This window comes from Sporothrix schenckii (assembly GCF_000961545.1).
Source record: "Sporothrix schenckii 1099-18 chromosome Unknown Cont42, whole genome shotgun sequence".
Taxonomy (NCBI): domain Eukaryota; kingdom Fungi; phylum Ascomycota; class Sordariomycetes; order Ophiostomatales; family Ophiostomataceae; genus Sporothrix; species Sporothrix schenckii.
In genome coordinates this window covers 2276947-2298364 of record NW_015971143.1, presented here as the reverse complement: position 1 = coordinate 2298364, position 21418 = coordinate 2276947, and the positions used below count along the sequence as shown (strand labels likewise).

Here is a 21418-nt window from a genome sequence, read left to right as displayed (position 1 = left end):
TTCATAACCCAATTTCGAGATATATTTTTACATGTGACGAAGTAGATTAAAAAAAAAAAACATAAAAAAACGAATACAAACCAATATCACATTTTTGGTGGCTGAAAATACAGCCTTTTTATTTATCTTTCAGCCTTTCTCACTGTTTGTCCCGACCATGGCGTTGCATCTCCCATCCAACAGTTGAAGCGGGTGTACGTCACATTTGTTCGTCAATAGCGGTGTGTCGTCGATGCGAACGGAAAGCTCCCAGCCCCCAGCACACGAGCCACTGCACCCAGCCCCCTGTGAATGATCGTCGCTGTTGTTGCGGGCCTTCGTAGGGGCGCTAAGTCACTTTTGCACGAGGCGTGAGCTGGTTTTCGCAGTTGTGGTCTCAGTGCTCCATCGCGACCCCACTGGCAGTGCTACCTCATCCACTGTACTTCGTAGCTTCGGAAACGCTGACACGGTTATGTGCATACCGCTCCAAGCACATGTTGGCAAAATTTTATTGAGCAGTCATTTATGTAGTACGACACGCAACTTTCATTTTGCCGTTTCTCAAGGAGTCGCATGTTATCTTCTTCACCACAAACCACACAAACACACCCACCACACGAACAGGCACGTCATGGGAAGCTATTTGTCGCGCGACACGGGTGAGGCGGACGAGCTTCGGGCGACGCTGACGGAGCTTCAGAAGAAGCTCGAGGAGGCCACGGAGCAGGCGACCAGCAAAGACGAGCAGATCAAGAAGCTGCAGGCACAGGCGGACGAATCGTTGACGTCGTCGACTTCCCTGACCGAGAGCCATGCCAAGGAGAAGGCCGAGCTCACCGCAAATGTCGAAAGCGCACAGAAGGAGGCTGCCGCCGCCCGGAGCGAGCGCGATGCTCTGGTGTCGACACACGAGGCCGAGGTGACGCAGCTCAAGACGGACCTGACGACAGCCACGACAAAACACCAGGAGCTCGAGGCGGCGCACGCTGCTGCGTCTTCGAAGACTGCCGAGCTCGAGGCCAACGTGGCCCAGCTGTCGACCGACCTGACGGCGGCAATGGCAAGCCTGGCCGAGGCGGAGAAGGAGGCGGAGAAGAAGGCTGCGGCCGCCGCTGCAGCAGCCAAGGCTGCCGAGGCGGACAAGACAGCTGCTGCGTCTGCTGCTGCTTCGGCTGCTGCCGCTGCTGCTGCTGAGGTCGACCAACTCAAGGCGCAGCTCGAGGCCGAGAAGAAGAACGTCGCGGTCGCTACGGCATCGGCTACGTCGGCCAGTGAGGCCTCTGCCGCCCAGATTGCCGACCTCAAGGCCCAGATCGAAGCCCTCAACACCAATCTGGCCGCCGCCGAGAGCAGTGCTTCTGCCGCCGCTGCTCAGGTCGAGGAGCTCAAGGCGCAGGTTGCGGCAGAGAAGAAGGCCTCTGAGGCTGCCGCCGCCTCTGCCACATCCGCCACCGAGGCATCTGCTGCCCAGGTCGCCGATCTCAAGGCCCAGATTGAAACCCTTACAAGCAAGCTGAGCACGGCCGAGAGCAGCGCCACGGCCACCCAGACCGAACTGGCCGAGGCCAAGGCTGCGCTTGCCGCGGCCAAGTCTGAGACGGAGAAGGCGCAGGCTGAGGTTGCGACCAAGGCCAGCGCTGTTGCTGCCGCCGAATCATCGCTCGAGGACGAGAAGACGGCGCATGCTTCCTCCAAGGCGGACCTGGAGAAGGAAGTAGCAGCCCACGCGACGTCCAAGGCGGATCTTGAGAAGGAGGTCGTGGCACATGCTGCTGTCAAGGCCGACCTGGAGAAGGAGGTCGCTGCCCACAAGGGGACCACCAGCGCTGTGGAGGCTGAGAAGGCGGCACACGCCGCCACCAAGTCGGACCTCGAGAAGGAGGCTGCTGCGCACAAGGAGACGAAGGCGGCGCACGACTCGACCAAGTCGCAGCTGACGGCCTCACAGGCCAAGGAAGCTGAGCTGGCTGCTCACGTGACCACCCTGACAGCGGCAGCGGCTGCGGCCAAGAAGGAGAGCATCGGCGAGAACAAGGAGAACAAAGCGCCGGCCGTCGACGAGATCAAGAAGGTTGAGGCTGAGGCGGTTGCCGCAGAGTAGGGGAGAGGCGCGTCAGAAGGACATCGGGGTGACTGTCGACATGGGAGATTTTTGTCCATAGCTTTCTTTCCACTTTTGACATGATTTGTCTTCGTGCGTTAGCCACTAAATACCCTTCGGATTTATTTGGTATATTCAACTACAGACTGACGAATAGCCTTGTTTACAATTTACTACTTTCGATCTATTTACTTTTGACTGTTGGCTTTGGACCCTGAATTAAGTGGCTGAACTAAGTGAACTAGTTTCCCTGCGACCGTCGGGTTCAGGGATGTTAATAAGCGACACAGTTTACTTACCTTACGCACTGTATTCCATTGTTTCAGCTGTCTTTAGCGGCCTTAACGCATGAGCAGAGTGAGGCCCTGCGTCGTTTCTGACTCGATTCTTACTCTCCCCGACTCAACAAAGGCCGCCACATCCAATCGACAAGCCCTTCCTAACAGTCCGACAACCTCGTCGTCCCTCCCGTCTCCCACCTCCCACCACGATGTCGCTCTCCATCTCTGGCACGCTGTCGACGCTGCTCGGCCTCCTGCACGTCTATATCCTTGTGCTTGAAATGTTTTTGTGGACGACGCCCCGCGGGCGCAAGTCGTTTAAGCTGACGGCCGACTTTGCCGAGAAGAGTCGCCCGCTGGCGGCCAACATGGGCCTGTACAATGGATTTTTGGCGGCGGGCCTGTTCTGGGGCTTGGTTCACCCGGTGGCCTCGTTTGGCTCGCAGATCCTGGTCTTTTTCCAGGGCTGCATTGTGGTGGCAGGCCTCTTTGGAGCGGCCACGTCGAGCAAACGGATCCTGTATGTGCAGGCAATTCCGGGCGCGTTGACGCTGGCGGCGACTCTACTGGAGATTTAGGGCCAGGGGCGAGCGACGGGCCTGCGAAGGGGGCAGACGGCGGTTGGATTACGGACGGCCCGGCCCTTGCATTCTGGTGCCTTGCATGCCTAGAGTTGAGACGACGGTGGCCAGAATCGACGAAACGTATGACCATGCCGGACCACAATGCGACCGGCAAATTTTACGCGGGCAAAGCGCAGAGGACAACAGTTCACATATGCAATTTGTACGCTAATGATGAGAGAAAAGCAATATGAATCATACATGTTCAACTCGCACGTCGCTCGGTAGACGAGTTTTCGTTGTCCTACTCTATTCAGAAACACACGACGCAGGACACAACCAGACTCACCTCCTAGAACTTGTTCTGGTTTGCATTCTCCATCAACATGGTCGAGTCGGGCTTGTACTTCTTGGACAACAGGGAAATGTTGTACTCGCAGTCCAGCGTGGCGCCCTGGGGCTCGTCCTTGGCGGCCGGTTTAAAGTTGAGGATCAGATCGTCCTTGACGGCGCAGGCGGTGTCGGTCTCGAGGTACGGGTCATCGCTGGGGTACAGCTGGGCGGTCACACCGATGTAGTCGTCGTGCGTTGCCATGACGTGAATGTGGGCCGGGCGGTACGGGTGGCGGCCCATGATGCGCAGCAGATCGGCCGAGGGACCAGACGTGTCGATGGCATACTCGGTGGGCTTGAGGCAGTAAAAGTAGTACCGGCCGTCGGCGTCGGTGCGGAACTTGCCGCGCAGGTTGTGGCGGGACTGGTTGTCCGGGTCAAAGGTGTCGTACTTGCCGTTGGTGCTGGCCTGCCACATGTCAAAGACAGCGTTGGGGATGCCCTTGCCGGTCTCGACGTCCTGCATGACGCCGTGGAAGTAGGTCAGCTGGCCGTCCTTGGGCATGTCCTGGACGACGGACGCGCCGAGGTCGCGGAAGGGTGTGTCGGGCGACCAGAAGGGGCCGAGGATGGTGGACGACGTGGGCTGCTTGCCGTCGGCGCTGGCGACCTTGTGGTTGATCTCGTCGACCAGCGACTCGACGCCCAGGATGTCGCACACGCGCCATGCCTCGTTGCGGTTCTTCCTGTAGGCCTGGCCAATGGAGTTGACGTAGTTGACGCCAATGACCCACTCTTCCTGCGTCAGCTCGATCTCGCGGCAGAAGTCGTGCAGGTGCTTGATCAGCGACGACAGGATTTCTCGGTGGCGCGGCTTGGTCTCGGCGGCCATGAGGCCGATGACGTGGGCGGTGAAGTTGGGGTCGAAGCGCGAGGCATGGTCTGACGAGGTGCCGTTGCCGTTGCCGTTGCTGTTGCTGTTGCCGTTGGCGGCAGCCTCAGTTGGTGCAGAGCTCATTTTGGGTGATGTTGTGTAATGTGGCGGTGGTTTGTGGGGGTTTTAGCGGTTGTGTATAGAAGGAACGAGCAGGTGTCACGAGTATGGACGAATAGGCACGAGGAGAGTGCGGACGGCATGTAGGAGAAAATAGAGGAGAGACAGAGATTGTTGGAAACCAGGATCGAGAGAACAAGATACCGCGTGTCTTCATATACAACTTCCCCTCTCGAAACGACATCAATGGCGATCGGGTGTGGGAAAAACATGACGGCAAAACGACAGCCTGGCCCGGCAGGACCCCCCCAGGGGCCTCGCGGAGTACTTTGCGCCGGAAGGGTCAGAGGCACGCCAAACGGGCACTGGGACCGAACCCCGCCACGCCATTGGATGGTGTGCTGGCGGGCATGCTACTGGAATCGGTTCTCCCGGTAGTTTGGAGCAAGATGGGGGCTGTTCTACACAGGTGACGGCATGACAGCATGTCCGCACGGTTGGCAGCGCGGTAGAATGCGCTGTTGGGTGCAGAGCAAGAAAGAAAACGACGGGTCCTGGACCGGGAGAAATAAAACGCCGTAGTGCTCAGTAGTCCCCAGGACCTGTGGAGCGACTACCTGTCCCCTGCTGGCTTGCGCCAACCGTCCGCCACATGCCGTTGCAGACAGCCGTCTTCCCCGCTATGCACCCGCACTGCTGCGTCCGCTCTGCCAGTGTGTTCCAGCCGATGCAGGTGACTAGCGACTGTCAGCGTCAACACTGCGTCCACCATTCCGTATGAAACCATCCAAAAGGTAGCCTCTCATTGGATAATTTTGTCGCAAACCGGGCCCTCATTGGCTCGCTCTTTCTCTCCGCACGGAGTAACACTTACCCAGGTTTTGGGGATTCTTTTTTCCCATGCCCGTCATGCCTCCACGCTGGGCCGTCTCCTCTGTTGTGCATTGCCCGATGTTTGCAAAACACGAAGAAATGGCGAATGGGGTGTGGGCTATTTGTATTGTGAAGAGGATGCCTGTCGACGGAGGGCTGCTACATGCTTCTCCAAAAACGACTGCATTTATTCGTAGCCACGCCTCGTCCAGGAACAACTTTTCGTGGGTGTCCTTAAAGACTCCCCGCCTCGACATGATGCCCACCAGCAATGTTGCTAGAGCACTATGCCATTTTAACTTCCGTGGCAAGATTACTGCGATAGGGTTTGCTGCTCTAATTTAAACAAATAAAACTAGAGATACCACAGATTCCACGCCAACGCTCAGTAAAACGTCTTAAACCGAAAAAAGTGAATACCAGAACACGATAATCTATCAATTGCAGACCTTGACCGTGTGGAGTAGCAAATAGGTGTCATGTGGGAATGCTCCCTTCAATCTTTCGGGCAACATTGGAAGTTCGAGTTCAAGCCTCATTAATGAAACTGGCAAGAGTTTCCCCATTTGCTGGTCACAGCGGTTATCAAAACCATACACAAGCCAATGTTCGTGACATTGGCCGGATGTACACGCCGCAAAGTCCTGCATGATGGAAAAGAAGCATCCCTGGCTCCCACCTCGTTTAACAATGCTCGTTTTCACACTGTTTTGTCTTAACGTTGTCATAGAAGACGCTCTCGTGACTAACCTCCCTGCAACGGATGGTTTACAGGTGCTCAGGGATGCACCTGTTCATCGATCGCTTCGTGATTGTGGTCTCGACGTAAAGCTTTTGCTTGCTGCTAGGCATGGTGGTTGTCCACATACATCCGCCGCCAATGCAGTATCTCGAGCCGAACTGTCCGACACAACGGCGACATATGTCTATCAGTTGCAAGCGAACTCCGTGTCCGGAGACACCTGGAGCAGATCTTTGACGCTGCTTGTCATAGAGAGTGTCTGCTGGGCCCTCAGTGTAATTTCTGACTTGATCAAGTCAGGCCACCTGTCTCGTGGACCAAGCCGTGGTTGACTTAAAAAGTCATAAATTAAGGAGACAAGCTTCACCCCGCAGCATCTGAGCGCCTGACGGATAAGGTGATGGGATGGGATACTGGAAAGAGTGGCTCTGTGTCTCTAGTCCATGGCGTCCGGTACTTCGTCGGCTTTCCTTTGGATGGTTTCAACGTCCGGTTGTTTGTCTCCCGACACCTTGGTCACGATGATGCTCCGCACGCTGTCCGTTTCTTATTCTCATTAGGGTCGCATTCCTGGAAGGTGCTGGAAATCACCCCCTACCCCTTTGCGGCCGGTATGACAATTATGGACAAGCCGACGGCATGGAAAAGAAGTGAGGCCTTCTCTCGTCCTACTGGTCCAGAAAGCTCCTGCGTTTTAAAAGCTGGAATTTTTAGTCATATCCTCCTCCGGGTTGAGCATTGCAGCACTGTGCGTGACATTTGTATTGTGTAAAACGTCGATGTGACGAGGTAAACTTTGCGTAGGTGACGCCAAGCAGTGACGTAAATCAGTGGCACATGTTCTCATTTCTCCTTGGAGGGTCGCAGGCCACGTCCACGTACCTTATCGTACAACAGGCCACCGCCATATACCATGATGCGAAAAAGCGAGTGGTCGTGCTCTTAGGGACGACAAGAACAGGAGTTAAGTTCGACAGTAGCGGATACGTTTGGCGCGGTGGTCACCTTCTGACTTTATGACGCGAAGTTTTCTGGGTGCTGCGTTACCAGCGTCGAAGTTGCCGATGCTTTCAGATTTTCGACACGTGCCGTAACGTCTCTGCGTCCACGACGGGATACCAGGAGATTCTTTCATGCCCGTAGCTGTCACTGCCGCCGCGGCGCTTTACTACTATTGTGTGGATGATGCTGCCACAGCTAGCAACCGCTCCTATCGATCTTCGGGGTGACCAGGACGATTTGCCCGCTGCAAAAGACGTTAGCTGTGTTGCTACTACAATACACGTTTGACACCACGCGTCTTTGCACCTACTTCATGTTTTGAGAGTATGGTGAAGTCAGAAACGGCAAGGTATCTAAATTGCACCGGAATCGACGTCGAGCGTGTTTTGGGACAGCATTCGAGGAGGTTCAAAAATAAAGGGGTAAACAAAATTAAACAGACTTTTATCCCGCCCGATTAACCAGGCGGGCACGTGCGTCGGCCATCGCACCTGCTGTATCCTTCCAAAACGACAATGGGTGTAACATAGCTCCCGCCTCACCTTAGCATTGTTGGACTTCCTCCGACTTCATACCTCGATGGAGCATTCGAGTAAGGGTCATTGAAGAAAACAGGACGAGGACCGTAACATGTCCCCCTCGACCTAAATGTCTCGATGGCCGGGATGGGCGTGGGATACCCTTTTGGGAAACCAGTCAACAATGGTAATGCTGAACATGCCGATAGACTGAAATGCACACAATGGACCGACAAAAGGACCGGAACCAATTTGACAAGCCGTGGATATGGAGGCAAAATCTGGGGTAGGAAGGATCGACAGGTGCAGAACATTCGCGTATGTGGAGTAAGATGTAATACGTCGTAAGTCGTCTATATTGTCAACTCTGAAATATGGAGATGCAGTAGTAAATGTGAGATGCCTTGCTCTCCGCAGATCGCCAGTTCAAGTCCGCCCCTCCTCGTGCGCCGCAAACTCAGTGCGGTATGTCCGTTTTGGTGCACTCGGCCATTCGCACCAGACAACCGAAATGTAGGTGAGAGGCCAGCATCGCTACATTGGCACGTACTTGCCTGCCGTAAGGTGTTACAAATACGTCACCATTGTACGTTTACGAGTGTCTCCACAGCCCGTTTTGTTTCCCTTCTATCCCCGGCTTTGCGGACAAGCTGTCTCGGAGGGTGCTAATTCAATTCGGTGAGCTTCCTGTTTGGGCAAACCGGAGGAGATCCCTGCCAAAAAGAGACGGTAGAAAAAGAGAATACACGAGGAGGATGTCAGACGTTAGTCTGGGGCAATTGGTGGGGATGGGCTCCGGGGTCAATGGGGCAGGTGAGTGGAGGATGGGGAAACGTAATTGTGTTCGGTAGAAGCACTTGCGCTGCATCCCGCTAAAAAGACTCCAAATCGGCACCAAACAGGCGCGTTCCGGCGTTTGCCAGCGTTCTCAAGCCACCGAGCCTAAGACCTGAAAGCGTCCGGGCCTTCCCATATGCGTATGAGATCGCAAGTGCTTTTACGTTGACTCCTTGCCGCAGAGAAGACGAACAGCCAACCTAGAACGCACCATACAATTGCCAATGAGCCCCAGCACTCCACGTACTATGGGGTCTAGAACAAATTTAAAAGGATGTGCAATCCCGCAGAGTTTGCTCCGCGAGAACCCTGCCCCGTCGCACTCCCGGATGCGCTGCGGCATGCTCATCAACAGCCAAGGCTAATGTCTGCGAATCTCTGCCGGCGGAGCAATCTTGCACCAAATTCACCGTTGTAAGTAACCTGGCCAATCATAAGCGGCAGCATCAAACTGCGCACTTTCCCTAGCCAACTACAGACCGGCGACGGCCCTCCCTTTATGTAGACTTGCCCTTTTTACAACTGCACCAAAGGCGAAACGCGTCGCAGAGGTCCATATCTGTGTCGGAGAAAAGTTCTTCGATATGGAAAGCAACGCAAGTTACGTGACACGGCGGTAAGACGGAGACATGCAGCTAACTACATGGATCGTGCCACATATTCAATGATGGTCGTGGCCGGTTACGGTTCTAGCCCTACTGCCTGCCGTCCAATAAATATTGTGCCGTTTTATGTCCCTCGACAAATTCCGAAGACGACGAGACTACCGCCAGGAGAAATATGCGAAGGGTCGGGATTTCGTTTGGACAAGTTGGCTGAACATGTGTGACTGCTCTGACAGCGTCCGAGTGAGCATGGCAACGCAGTCTACCTCCGTAGCATCTTTCTAACACGCCTGGTTATGTTGTGGCCAAAAGATTGCCGACAAACAATACCCTCTCTGCTCCACCAGGAGAACATATATGCATGGAATTTTGCGTGTTCTTGACCGAGGACCCTAAAAAACCGTTTTTCCCACGTCGTGTAGCGATAAATAACTTATCTACCGGAATATTCCTTGTACCATGAGTGCCCAGGCAGCTACTAGTACTGGGCCCTGTGTCTCGTGGAGAATATGGGCCCGTTGCCCACAGCGGTTCACCGTCTACCGTCCTCCGAGGCAGCATGCCCCGTCACAATGTACCCCGTATCCCTTTGTACCTCAAAATCAATGGGACATACTCATTTCTCGATTGGTAGAGCTTCAGTTCGACCTCTTTGCTATGGTGACCGCGCCCTCGAATTCTTTGACGAGGCATCAAGCTCATGCGAAGCATTGCTGTCTTCAGATATATTTAGTGGTAAATGTTCATGCACTAGGGATTGACGTGGTCGGGTGTAAGGTTCTCCTACAAAAGAAGTAAAACAAACCATCCCTAGGTGAAATACTGATCATCGTAATGTCACATGGTCCTTCACATTCACTTTTCAACCTCACCGGTCGTTCCTACTCTACTTAGCAGCGAGCACGTGATTTTCGGATTACCGTTTTTGGCAATCCGGCTTACACAACCACCAAGAAGTCGACGCCTGCAACTAGTCTTTTGGTACACAATACTGTTCGCCGCCTCAGATGTACTTGTTCCTGGTCACTCCGCGTCCGGCCAGCACTAGGATTGTCATTCGGCGACGAACAGGAGGCGAGTACCAAAATATGGAACAAATTACATGTCGAATAAACAATTTCACGGCGATTGTTTTTTTATTTTTTTTTTAAAAAAAAAAAAAAAAGACAACGGATATGACCCAGAGAAATTAAAATCCTCACTGAAATACCCAAAAATGCGGAGCCAGGTTGCCACTCCGCTCCGCATTTCTTACGCACTTGACGTCAGTTGTGGCCAAGATGGGGAAAAAACATGGAGCAGGGGCCAATCCCCAGTTTTAATTGTGATTGTCACGTCTTGATGGGCGTCTTTGTGGCCGCTACCGCACTGTCACTGTCGTTCATTTGCAAGAGTGTTTCCTATTCTGGCATGTATTCATGTTATTTCGTGGTACCCAATTTTGCTCTGAATTTTCCCTGGACGGGCCCATGCCGAGCGGATCGGCATTCGGGAGACAAACACGAGGTGATGGAGCGCGGCGCGAGACTGAAGCCGATCGAAGAGTATTTAACATTCACTATTTCCCACGTCGGATCCCGCAACGTGGCAATTTTCTTTTTTTTTTTACGTTTATGTTGTTTTATTATTTTTTTTCTGGGCTTGAAAAGAACTGCAACGCCCACGTCCGCACGTCTGCATATCAACAGTTGCAACCGGTCAACACAATCGACACAGCGCAGCGACAAAGCAGTTGCTTTTGACACAGACGCGTACATACATCCTAGCCGACGGCGACACAATGGCGAAAAAGTTCCTCGGCCTTCGGGGCAACGCCCTCAACTGGGCGGTCAGCACTGTCGCCGGTTGCGACTTCCTCCTCTTTGGTTATGGTGGGTTCCTTCACCGCGACATGGCTCCACATACACGCCACATACCACAAGCCACAAGTTGCACTGACACACTGCGTCGCTTTACAGATCAAGGCGTCATGGGCGGCATCTTGACGCTCAGTATCTTCTTGGAACAGTTCCCCATAATCAACCCTGACTCGGTTGGCGGCGCAGAGTCGTCGCGGCGGTCGACTTATCAGGGCATTGCCGTGGCGTCGTACAATCTTGGCTGCTTCCTGGGCTCTGTCGTTACCATCTTCATCAGTAACCCTCTTGGCCGCAAGCGCATGATTATGCTCGGTACTTCCATCATGGTCGTCGGTGCTGCGCTGCAGTCGTCGGCTTTTTCGATTGAACACTTTATCATTGGTCGCATCATCACGGGCTTCGGAAACGGCTTTAACACATCGACGGTCCCGACATGGCAATCTGAAATCTCACGTTCACACAAGCGCGGCAAGCTGGTCATGGTCGAGGGCGCTCTCATCACGTTCGGCATCATGATCAGCTACTGGATAGATCTGGGCCTGTCGTTTGCGCCCGGGTCCGTGGCCTGGCGGTTCCCGCTGGCGTTCCAGATTGTCTTCTGCATTTTCATTCTAATATTCATTCCTTTCCTGCCCGAGTCGCCCCGGTGGCTGATTCTCAAGGGCCGTGAGGACGAAGCGCTGGAGGTTCTCGCCGCCCTCAACGACAAGGATGTTAACGACCACGCGGTGCACAACGAATTTGCTGAAATCAAGGACACCGTACTGGAAATGTCCAAGGGCACCTTTGCCTCACTCTTCGACTACAAGGGCCGCGACCGCAACCTGCACCGCACGATCCTCGCCTACACCAACCAGGTTTTCCAGCAAATCAGCGGCATCAACCTCATAACGTATTATGCGGCTGTCATCTACTCAAAGCTGGGAATGTCTCCGTTCATGTCACGGCTTCTGGCTGCACTGTAAGTATTTGTCGCCGAAGAAAAGGAACGATTTAAAAACTCCCAATAGCTTCACTTCGCTGACACCCTAAGAAACGGCACGGAATACGCCATCGCATCGTGGCCTGCTTACTTCCTTGTTGAACGCGTTGGTCGTCGCAAGCTGATGCTGTTCGGCGCGGCTGGTCAGGCGATCACGATGGCGATCCTGGCGGGCGTCAACGCACACACGGAAGGCAACAAGGGCGCCCAAATCACAGCCATTGTGTTTTTGTTTGTCTTTAACACATTCTTTGCCGTTGGCTGGCTCGGCATGACGTGGCTGTACCCAGCCGAGATCACCTCCCTCCAGACACGCGCACCCGCCAATGCCCTCTCGACGTCTGCCAACTGGATTTTCAACTTCATGGTGGTCATGATCACACCCGTGTCGTTCAACAACATCGGCTACCAGACGTACATTATCTTTGCCGTCATCAACGCATTCATGTTCCCGTGCGTGTACTTCTTCTACCCGGAGACGGCGTACCGGTCGCTTGAGGAGATGGACAACATCTTCCACAAAGTCACCGGCTGGCGCGGTGTGTTCACGGTCGTCAAGGTGGCGCGCGAGGAGCCCCGCCGGTACGACAAGAACGGCCAGGCTCTCATCGACTATGAGCAGACCGCCGAGCACTTGGAGCACCTCGGCCAGCAGCGTCCAGGTCAAAGTGAGCAACCGACGTGGGGCGGCAGCGGGAGCGGCAACGGGAGCGAGGAGAAGCCGAGCGACAATCAGCAGTAAATGCTGCTAGAGACGGGAAGTGCCACTGGCAGGAGAATCCGTTTGTCAACAAAAAGAAAGGGAAGGCGCGAGCACACTTCCTTCCACATTCATTCACATAGATTATTCAGCATGCACATAGGTTGAAATGGGCAGGAGCCCCGGCAAAGACGGGACGCGCCTGCCCCCAAACGACCAAAGACATTTTTGCTGTACTCAAATTCATACCCTCGTACTTTGTACATTTAATCGTTTGTGCAATGTTTCGCAAAATGGGCCACATCGTCTTTGGGTCCTCCTGCCCCTTACTCCACCGACTTCCATCTCGTCTCGAGCTGCGCAACGACCAAAATCTTGTTGCCACCGAGCTGGGAGGACATTTGGTTGGCCTCGACATTGTAGCGCGCACCGATGAGCTGCTGCATGTTGTCGTAGCCGTAGCCAACGCCGGCTTGTCCGTACGTGTGATCGTGGTGGTTGCTGGTAACGGATTGCAGGTTGCCCCCGGCGGTGTAGGCGACGCTCTGCAGGCGGGTCATGGCGATGTTGTTGGCCAGGAAGGCTTCCTGCGTTACAATGTTGCGGCAGATGGGCATGGTCTCCCAATACACGAGACGGCGCTGGGCCGAGTACGCCAAAAGGGCGGCCGGGTTGGGCGGTTTCTGAGCACAGGCTTCGGTGTAGAGGCCGCGCATGCGGGGGCTATACATTTCGCAGATGCAGGCCTCGGCAATGATTTGCGGTGTGTGCATAGGCATGGCGGCCGGTGTGTCGAGGGCGGTGCCCTTGACGAATTCGAGGTAGCACTCGGCACAAATGGTGCAGTCGGGCCAGCCGTACCAGCCGCGGTTAGTGTAGTCGACGTCGCGGCAGCACGGCGGGACCTGACCGTAGCGCTGGTTGAATGTGTCCATCGATGCGCAGTCCTGTGTGAACCAGGTCTCCAAGAGCTTGTCGACTTGGGCGCCGAAGCGTGGGGCCTTGACGTTCAGCGAGCAGACGACGGCCGTGTCCGGAGCCGGGCGGTGGATCAGAGGCACAAAGAAATGGGCAACATTGAGAGACTCCAGGATGCCGGCATAGCAGGCGCCGCAGACTTGGAAACCGGCGGGCTGGGAGGGCAGAGTGAACCACTTGCCGTCCTTGATGCCCGCGGCGGCGCAGGTCTTTTCCTCGTAGGCCATCTTGTTGAGGGAGCGCCAAAACAGCGGCCACGCCTTGTTCTCCTCGGCAGCGGAAAATGCCATGAGAATGTGGAACTGGCCGGCAATGCAGTCGCTCGTGTACTTTTTCGAGAAGATGGGGTCGTGCGGCATGTTCTCCCACAGCGGTTCCTGGCCGGTCTTCAAAACGCGGTCGCAGTAGCAGGCGGCGCAGAGCACAGCATCGGTTGGGCCCTGGCCTTGCACGGGGGTGAACCACTTTCGCAAGCTGATCATGGCCTGGGTGCTCTTGGGGCAAGCGAGCATGCCGAGTCGAGCTTTGGCTTCATTGCAAAACGTGGGCCAGTCATTACTCTTGCTGCGCTCGTCAAATTCTTTACGGATAAAGGGCACGGCAAAGTCGCACGCCCAGACTTCAGCGGCGTTGTCGTGTGGCGGGGACAGCTCAAAGTTGTAGGCGAAGGGACTGATGCAGGCGGCATCCAGGAAACAGGCCTCGCAGATGACTAGACCCGGAATGGCATCGTGCTTGGCGCGGAACCATTTCAGGCCCTGGCCTCCTTTAGCACCGTCCAGCTTCTTGCAGTCGGGGATGGTGAGACGCTGGTTCATAAAGTCGATGAGGCCCTGCAGACTACCCGTAGCCTGTGCGTCGGGCAGGATCTGGTCGGTGATGCGGTCGACCTTGAAGCGGCAGCGGCGGCGGACGCCGTCGCGGTAGTAGCGTGCGCCAAAGTGGTTCTGGAACTGGGTGGGGTAGAGGTAGTCCATGTAGCACTTGCTGCAGATAAAGGCCTCTGGGGCGTTGGGATGGGTGTACCACCAGGTATTGAACGCCATGGGGGTATCGATGCAACTGATGACAGGCTTGAACGGCGGATCGACCTCGACATGGCGGGGCGCTTCCAGGACGGGGGCAGCGGCGGGTTCTGGGGCGGGCGTGGCGGTGGCGGGTGTGGTAGCATGGACTGGGGCTGTCGTTGCAACCGTGGACTCGGGGTAGTTGGTATGGGCATATTGCGGGTCGGGGTAAGCTCGGTCGTGAGATTCGGGTTGAGGCAGAGGTGCAGCAGCAGGTTGCTCAACAGGCTGGGTAGGCGGGTGAGGAGACGACGGTGGTAGTCGGACCTGCTGAGGAGTATACGTTTGTGCTTGCTCCTGTAGAGCAGGGTCGGATTGGGTCGGTTGAGGGTGAGAGGCAGCATGGACTTGCTCCTTAGTCGCTGCCGGTGCTGGTTGTGCATGTGCCAGCTGCGGTGGCCCTTGGGATGGCGCTGGCTGTGGCGAGTGGGCAGGAGGGACAGTGTGAGGTGTCTCGAGCGACTCAGTAGTAGATGCCGGCAACACAGCCGGCTCGGATGGTGGTGCTGATGTTGTTTCCTCAGACGCTATATTCATAGATTGCAGCATTGCGTTCATCTGCTGCACGGGGTCGTTGGCGTGGCCAGAATTCGCGGGTGCTGCAGTGGGGCCGGTCGCAAGGGGAGATGCAGCCGTCTCTTGGGGCGAAACAGTGGGAGCCGAATGGCTCGCAGGAGAAGGGTAGGCTTGCTGGGCATCGTAGTAGCTGTAGTGTGTGCCATACTGCTGGGAGTGGCCGTCAGGAGGGACAGCTTGGGGAGGAAACGGCGGCGGAGGAGGAACAGAGGCAGGGACAGCAGCAGGCTCTGTCGTCTGCTGCTTGTCAGCAGAAACAAAGGTTTGGCCTTGAACAGAAGATGTGTATTGCGGCGGAAGCGGTGTCGGCTGAGCAGCATGAGGATCGTAGGCCGGCTGGGCAGCAGGAGGAGGAGGAAGGGGGCCGTAGCCAGTGGCAGCGGCGCTGGGGTCAACGGCTTGTACTGGCTGTTGCTGCTGCTGGGGTGGCAGAGGTGGTGGCGGCGGATAGTAGACTTCCTGGTGGGCGACAGTTGGCTGTCCGCCGGACGCAGCGGAGGGCGAGGCCGCAGGACTGGCAGCGGCAGGCGGAGCCGGGTAGGCCTGTTGGGCAAAGGCCTGCTGGTTGTACGCGTATGAGCCGGGTGCAGGCGCGGCAAAGGGAGCAGGAGAGCTGTAGGGCGGCTGCTGCTGGTACTGCTGCTGCTGGTGTTGCTGCAGTTGAGGAGAGGCCTGCGGTCGAGGAGGGAGGACAGGAGGACGGTTCGGACTGCGGGGCGGTGGGGGGAAGCTCATGTAGGTTTGGGCGAGAAAGGGACCGGCACCTCCAGGCGGTCGAGGCGGAAGTATCGGAGCATGCTCGCCGGTGCCTGGTGCAAGGTGGTTCGGATTGGGTGGTGCATATTGCTGTTGTTGCTGAGGATAAGGTTGGCCATGGTAAGGATGTGGCGTCTGGTAGGTCGGCTGTTGGTATGGTGCCTGGCCCTGGACATGCCCCTGAACCGGTACCTGTGGCGCTGGTTGTGGCGCTGCGGTTGTACCCGGTGGCGGGGTTGGCTGCTGCTGTTGCTGTTGTGCCTGGCCTGGCACCGGCCGGCGCTGGACCGGGTTGTTTTGGTATGGAGGGTAGTTGGACATCGCGAACACCGTTGTTTGGACCAGCAGTTGGAAGGAGGAGAGGAGCGCACTCTTCCTGTAGATGGATGGCGAGGGCCAGACACCGATATATGGGAGTGGTCCAAACGGTCTAGGCTTTGGGCCTGACCTTATTTGTGCGTCTGGTGCCACCCAAGCGCGATAGCGATAGCGGAATGCGCTGAAGGACTCGTCGGCAGCGAACTAAGGCAGCCGTGCCCACTAGCCTCTTACTGGTCTACAGCACAGGCGGCCCCACTCCACGAGGCAGACTGCGGAATACGTGCGCTGCACCTGCAGAACTGTGTCGTAATTACAACGTGCATTGCAACCTTTTATTAGTCTGCTGTGCCTGCCCATACGAGAGACCAGTGCATCAGCACCCGCCAACAACGACCCAAGCAACCACCCACGACTGCGACCCTCCTGTTCCTCGACGGTCCTCCCTCCCTTTGTCGCTCGTTAAAGTTTCGATGTCCGTGCCGCTTCCAGCCGCGCCGGCAGATTCCGCCGCAGTAGCTTGCCCGTGGCGTTGCGTGGCATCGTCGCCAAAAAGAACAGACCACCGCGCAGCTTCTTGTGGTGGGCGACTTGGCCGTCGACAGAGGCACGGACGTCGTCGAGCACGCTGGCACGACGCCCGTCTGCGACGGACGACACCAGGTTGACATAGCCCACGGGCACCTCGGTCTGCTGCACGGCGTCCCAGGCGGCGCAGACACCAGCTTCCTGCACGAGCGGGTGGGCATGCAGCAGGTTCTCGAGTTCGGCGGGCGACACCTGGTGGCCCTTGTACTTGATCATGTCCTTTTTGCGGTCGGTCAGCCAGAGGAAGCCGCCGTCGTCCATGTGGCCGACATCGCCTGTGCGCAGGAAAGCGGTGTTGTCTGCGTTGCCACCAGACGGAGAGTATGGGAACGCGTCTGCCGTGCCTGCCTTGTCGTTCTTGTAGCCCATGAAGACGGTCGGCGACGAAATGACAATCTCGCCTGTGTCGCCCGGCTGCACGTCCTGCAGGTGATCATCGACAATCCGCAGCTGTCCGCCCGACACTGGCCGGCCGACGCTGCCCTGCTTGCGCGCCGCGGCAAAGCGGTTGACAATCGTGGCCAGGCCCTCGGTCATGCCATACGCCTGGACGATGGCGACGCTCTCTCCCAGGAGGGAGTGGACGGCACCAATCATCTCCGGCGCCAGCATCGCACCGGCACAGACGATGGAGGTGACGCTGGAGAGATCCAACGCGTCCTTGTGGCCCCCCGCCTGCTGCTGCTGCAGCAGCTTCACCATGGCCACGAGCGTCGGCGGCACCATGCGCAGCGTCGTGGCCCGGGCGTCGGCACACGCGGCGAGATAGGCCGGTAGGCTGTACGACCGCATCAGGCGCACATAGCCGCCTGTGAAGACGGGCATCGTCGTCGCCACGAACACGCCGTAGATGTGCGCGAGAGGTGCGTAGAATACGTCGCGCTGGCTGTGGTTGGCCGTCGTGGGTTCACTGGCGCGGTACAACAGCGGGTAGGCGAGCACGTTGTGGTGGCTGAGGACGGCGGCTTTTGGGCGGCCGCTCGTCGTGCCGGAACTGAAGCAGATGAGAGCAGGCTCCGTGTGGTTGTCGATGGATGACAGGTCGAGGGGCGCCTGCACTGGGTCGGCATCTGTGTCCTTGATGCAATCGGCTGGAAATGCCAGTTTGGCCGTGCCGCGTGTGCCGATGCCGATAATTTGTGTACGTGGCTGGGTCGACTGCGCAAGGGCTGCAGCCATGTTCTCCATCAACGGGCCCGGGTCGCAAAAGATGGCTGCCGGCTGGGCCGTGTCGATGAGGTGCACCAGGTCGCTGGTCGTCGCCGATGCGTTTCCGAGGCTGTCGCCCGTCAGTACAAGTATACAAGTCATGTCTACAGTCTCTTTGTTCCTCCGCACGCCATGGACTCACGCAGCCACCACGCCGCTCCAAAGAGCAGCATATTCAATGTGCAGGTAGTCCAGCGTGTTGGTGCCGACAACGAGTATGGTGTCGCCGCGTTTCAGGCCGATCACCTCTCGCAATCCGTCTGCGCCCAAGCCAGCCAGCCGCGGCGCCGAGCCATACGTAAACAGCTTGCCGGGCCGCTCATGTTCTTGGAGGATGACGGTGTCGTCCGGCGTGTCGTCGACATTGAGCCGCAGCTGCACTGCCAAAACGACTCGTTGCGGGGGACCGCCGACGGCGCAAACGTAGATTTGTAGAGCATGATGAGCAAGAGCGGCGGGGTGTAGTTATGGTAGTAGACAGTCACGACTCGCGTTCTCGCTGACTCGTGCGCCAAGCCCTCATTTTGTATTCGTTTTCGTCGAGGGCCGCATCAAGGATGCCGTGGTGAAAACCCTCCCATCGGTCAAGCGCGTGATCTCCATTCGTTTTCGCCGTATATGTCTGTGCCCGTCTCCACTGCGTTTGGACGTTTTGCAGTACGGCCGCGTGGGCCGCAAGTGGCTCAAAACTGTCAGCAGTAGCAGGCGCCTGTACAACGTAATAGAAGCCCCTCTAAAAGTGGTTCGTAGCAGACTAATTGTAATTGACTGAACACAGCAGTGTATTGCCCGAGGCGAAAATGTGTACATGAATATTCTCATTCTTCGTATTGGCTTGATCTTTATTTTGTTTAGTTTACTCGTCTTCCTTTTCTGTATCACAATCGCCAGCTTCGAGTTCCCCACAGCCAAGATCCTCAGACGAGTCAGCGTGTTTGCGGATGCGAGTCGGCGAGTCAACACTGCTAAGACGACTGCGCACGCTTGTTATGTCCCATATTTTATTTAAATAAGACGAGACCGAACCAAAATACCGACGGCGGGTAGACTACTACTGTGACCTATGGCTCCATGTCACAACAGCAACGCACGCACACACGCACTTAATGTCGGATCCATCCCTCAACGTGGGCCCCTTTGCTGAGCCTGCCTGGCTCACGACGCTCGCTTCGCCCTTCTACAATGAGAGCCACCGCCGGTACCAAAAGGCAGTCCGCTCGTACCTCGAGGAAAATGTGATGCCGTATGTCGACGAGTGGGAGGAGAACGGTCAGGTGCCGGATGAGGCGCGGCTCCAGTTTACGCGGTCAGGCATGGCGTTTGTGGACATGCCCGCGGAATACTCGCACGGCATCCAGCTGCCCGGGGGCGTCACACACGAGGAGTGGGACATTTTCCATTTCATGATCAAACACTACGAGGTCAACCGCATCTGCTCGGGCGGTGTGATTGGCGGCATCGGCGGATCGCTGGCCATTGGCGTGCCGCCCATTGTCAACTTCGGCACGCAGAAGCAAAAGGCCTGTGGCTGCCGGGCATCGTAACGGGCGAGACCTCTTTCTGTCTGGGCGCCACCGAGCCGACAGGTGGCAGCGACCTGGCCAACCTCCGGACGACGGCGAAAAAGACGGCCGACGGCACGTCGTACGTGGTCAACGGGCACAAGAAGTGGATCTCGGGCGGCATGTCGGCGACGCACATGACGACGGCCGTGCGGACAGGTGGTGCCGGCTCCAAGGGCGTGTCCGTGCTGGTCATTCCGCTGAGCAGCCCCGGCGTGTCGCGGCGCAAGATCCGCAACACCGGCTTCCATGCGGGCGAGTCCACCTGGGTCACCCTCGAGGACGTCGTCGTGCCCGTGGACCACTTGCTCGGCGAGGAGAACAACGGCTTCCCCACGCTCATGACCAACTTCAACAAGGAACGCCTCATCATGGCGGTCGGCATGAACAGCATGGCGCGCGCGTGCCTCGAGGACGCGTGGGCGTATGCGCTGGACCGGCACACGTTTGGCAAGCCGCTGTTCAGCCACCAAATCATCCGGCATAAGCTGGCGACGCTGGCGCGGTACATTGAGTCGCACTGGGCGTGGCTGGAGCAGATTGCGTACCACGCCAAGGCCACAGGGGACGTGGGCGACGAGCTGGCGAGCCGTCTGGCGCTGGCCAAGGTACACGGCGGGCGCATTCTGGAGCTGGCGAACCGGGAGGCGCAGCAGATCTTTGGCGGTGCGGGCTACCAGCGCGGCGGCGTGGGAGCGCGCGTGGAGCGCGTGGGCCGGGATCTGCTGGTGAGTGTGGTGGGCGGCGGCAGCGAGGAGATTATCACGGACCTGGCGATCCGGCAAGAGATGTCGCAGGCGAAGAAGCGGGGCGCAAAACTGTAGCCCTGCGTAGCTGGCAGCTGGGATGGCAGTTCACAGAGTTGTGTAGACGGAGTTGTAAATAGCAGAATGTACATACAAGATACAAAGTCATGATGGTCGAATTGTTGCATGTAATGTTGGCTGTCTATGAAATATACAGAAAGAAGAACAAACGAGCTTTGTACAAAAGGAATCGTCCCTGTTAAACCAATTGCACCTCACCCCCCTTCCCTCCTACAACTTCGACGGCACCCACTTGGGCTGCTCCTTGCGGGCAAAGGCAGCGGTGCCAATTTTCATGTTCTCGCCGTCCATAAGCGCCTTGCCGTAGCGCTCCTCGGTGATCTGCGCCGCGCGTTCCACGCTGCCCGTCTCCCACGCCTGGCGCAGCCCTGCGCGCGTTACGATCAGTGCGTCTGGCGACTGCTGGCCCACGGCCTTGGCCAGGGCGACGGCCTCGTCGATGAGCGACGCCTGCGTCTTGGACACGCGGCAGAAGCCCAGGCGCTCGAGCTCCTGTGCGGTCATGATGCGGCCGGCCAGCGCAATCTCGCCAGCGAGCTGCATGCCGAAGTTGCGGACTGCGTGGGCCAGGCCGCCAGCGGCGGCGTACAGGCCGCGGCTGGCCTCGGGCAGGCTGAACTTGGCCGTGGGCGACGCCAGGACCATGTCGCAGTTGAGGGCCAGCTCGAAGCCGCCACCGTAGGCATAGCCGTTGACGGCGCCAATGACGGGCTTTTTGCCGAGGCGGCGCGCGAAGCCCAAGAACGATCCCGGGGGCAGGGCCACGGGCGCGGTGCCCTTGCCGCGGGTCTTGTTGACCTCCTTGAGGTCGGCGCCGGCCGAGAACGAGCGTGTGCCGGCGCCCGTCAGAATGGCCACGCGCAGCTCGGGCTCCTCGTCGAACCAGGTCCAGACGGCGTCGCCCTCCCAGTGGCCGGCCATCGTGATGGAGTTCATGGCCTTTTCACGGTTGATGGTGACGAGCAAGACATAGGGCGCAGGGAAGGTGAGCTTTAGGTTGGTCGTCTCGGGCGGCGGCGTCTGGAAGGTGGCGTACGGAGACGACATGGTGGCGGTGGGCGAGGCGTGTCAAGACGTAAGTGAGAATGAGCTGAGAAGCTGGTTGTTGCGACAGGTGTGATGTCCGCTGAAGGAAGAAAGTAAAAAAAAAAAAAAAAAACGAGAC

General features: G+C 57.2%; 8 protein-coding genes across 8 annotated transcripts; 4 read left to right on the top strand and 4 right to left on the bottom strand.

Moving 5' to 3' along the window:
* Positions 1-613: 613 nt before the first annotated feature.
* On the top strand, positions 614-2083 carry SPSK_01707 (uncharacterized protein; the record flags this gene model as incomplete). The annotated part of the gene is made up of 1 exon (XM_016728614.1): positions 614-2083. The coding sequence occupies one exon, from the start codon at positions 614-616 to the stop codon at positions 2081-2083; it is 1470 nt and encodes a 489-aa protein (XP_016590277.1).
* Positions 2084-2573: 490 nt separating this feature from the next.
* On the top strand, positions 2574-2942 carry SPSK_02047 (uncharacterized protein; the record flags this gene model as incomplete). Its single annotated transcript, XM_016728943.1, has 1 exon — positions 2574-2942. One exon carries the CDS (start codon positions 2574-2576, stop codon positions 2940-2942), a length of 369 nt encoding a protein of 122 aa, XP_016590276.1.
* A 337-nt stretch (positions 2943-3279) lies between these two features.
* SPSK_01856 (catechol 1,2-dioxygenase) lies at positions 3280-4278 on the bottom strand (the record flags this gene model as incomplete). Its single annotated transcript, XM_016728755.1, has 1 exon — positions 3280-4278. The coding sequence occupies one exon, from the start codon at positions 4276-4278 to the stop codon at positions 3280-3282; it is 999 nt and encodes a 332-aa protein (XP_016590275.1).
* A 6333-nt stretch (positions 4279-10611) lies between these two features.
* SPSK_01603 (uncharacterized protein) lies at positions 10612-12414 on the top strand (the record flags this gene model as incomplete). Its single annotated transcript, XM_016728512.1, has 2 exons — positions 10612-11651; positions 11724-12414. The coding sequence occupies 2 exons, from the start codon at positions 10612-10614 to the stop codon at positions 12412-12414; spliced, it is 1731 nt and encodes a 576-aa protein (XP_016590274.1).
* Positions 12415-12698: 284 nt separating this feature from the next.
* SPSK_01407 (uncharacterized protein) lies at positions 12699-16070 on the bottom strand (the record flags this gene model as incomplete). Its single annotated transcript, XM_016728322.1, has 1 exon — positions 12699-16070. The coding sequence occupies one exon, from the start codon at positions 16068-16070 to the stop codon at positions 12699-12701; it is 3372 nt and encodes a 1123-aa protein (XP_016590273.1).
* Positions 16071-16529: 459 nt separating this feature from the next.
* SPSK_10404 (4-coumarate-CoA ligase) lies at positions 16530-18387 on the bottom strand (the record flags this gene model as incomplete). Its single annotated transcript, XM_016736830.1, has 3 exons — positions 16530-17934; positions 18007-18244; positions 18369-18387. 3 exons carry the CDS (start codon positions 18385-18387, stop codon positions 16530-16532), a joined length of 1662 nt encoding a protein of 553 aa, XP_016590272.1.
* Positions 18388-18970: 583 nt separating this feature from the next.
* On the top strand, positions 18971-20250 carry SPSK_01767 (acyl-CoA dehydrogenase; the record flags this gene model as incomplete). The annotated part of the gene is made up of 2 exons (XM_016728672.1): positions 18971-19388; positions 19451-20250. 2 exons carry the CDS (start codon positions 18971-18973, stop codon positions 20248-20250), a joined length of 1218 nt encoding a protein of 405 aa, XP_016590271.1.
* A 213-nt stretch (positions 20251-20463) lies between these two features.
* SPSK_01906 (uncharacterized protein) lies at positions 20464-21300 on the bottom strand (the record flags this gene model as incomplete). Its single annotated transcript, XM_016728805.1, has 1 exon — positions 20464-21300. One exon carries the CDS (start codon positions 21298-21300, stop codon positions 20464-20466), a length of 837 nt encoding a protein of 278 aa, XP_016590270.1.
* Positions 21301-21418: the final 118 nt, after the last annotated feature.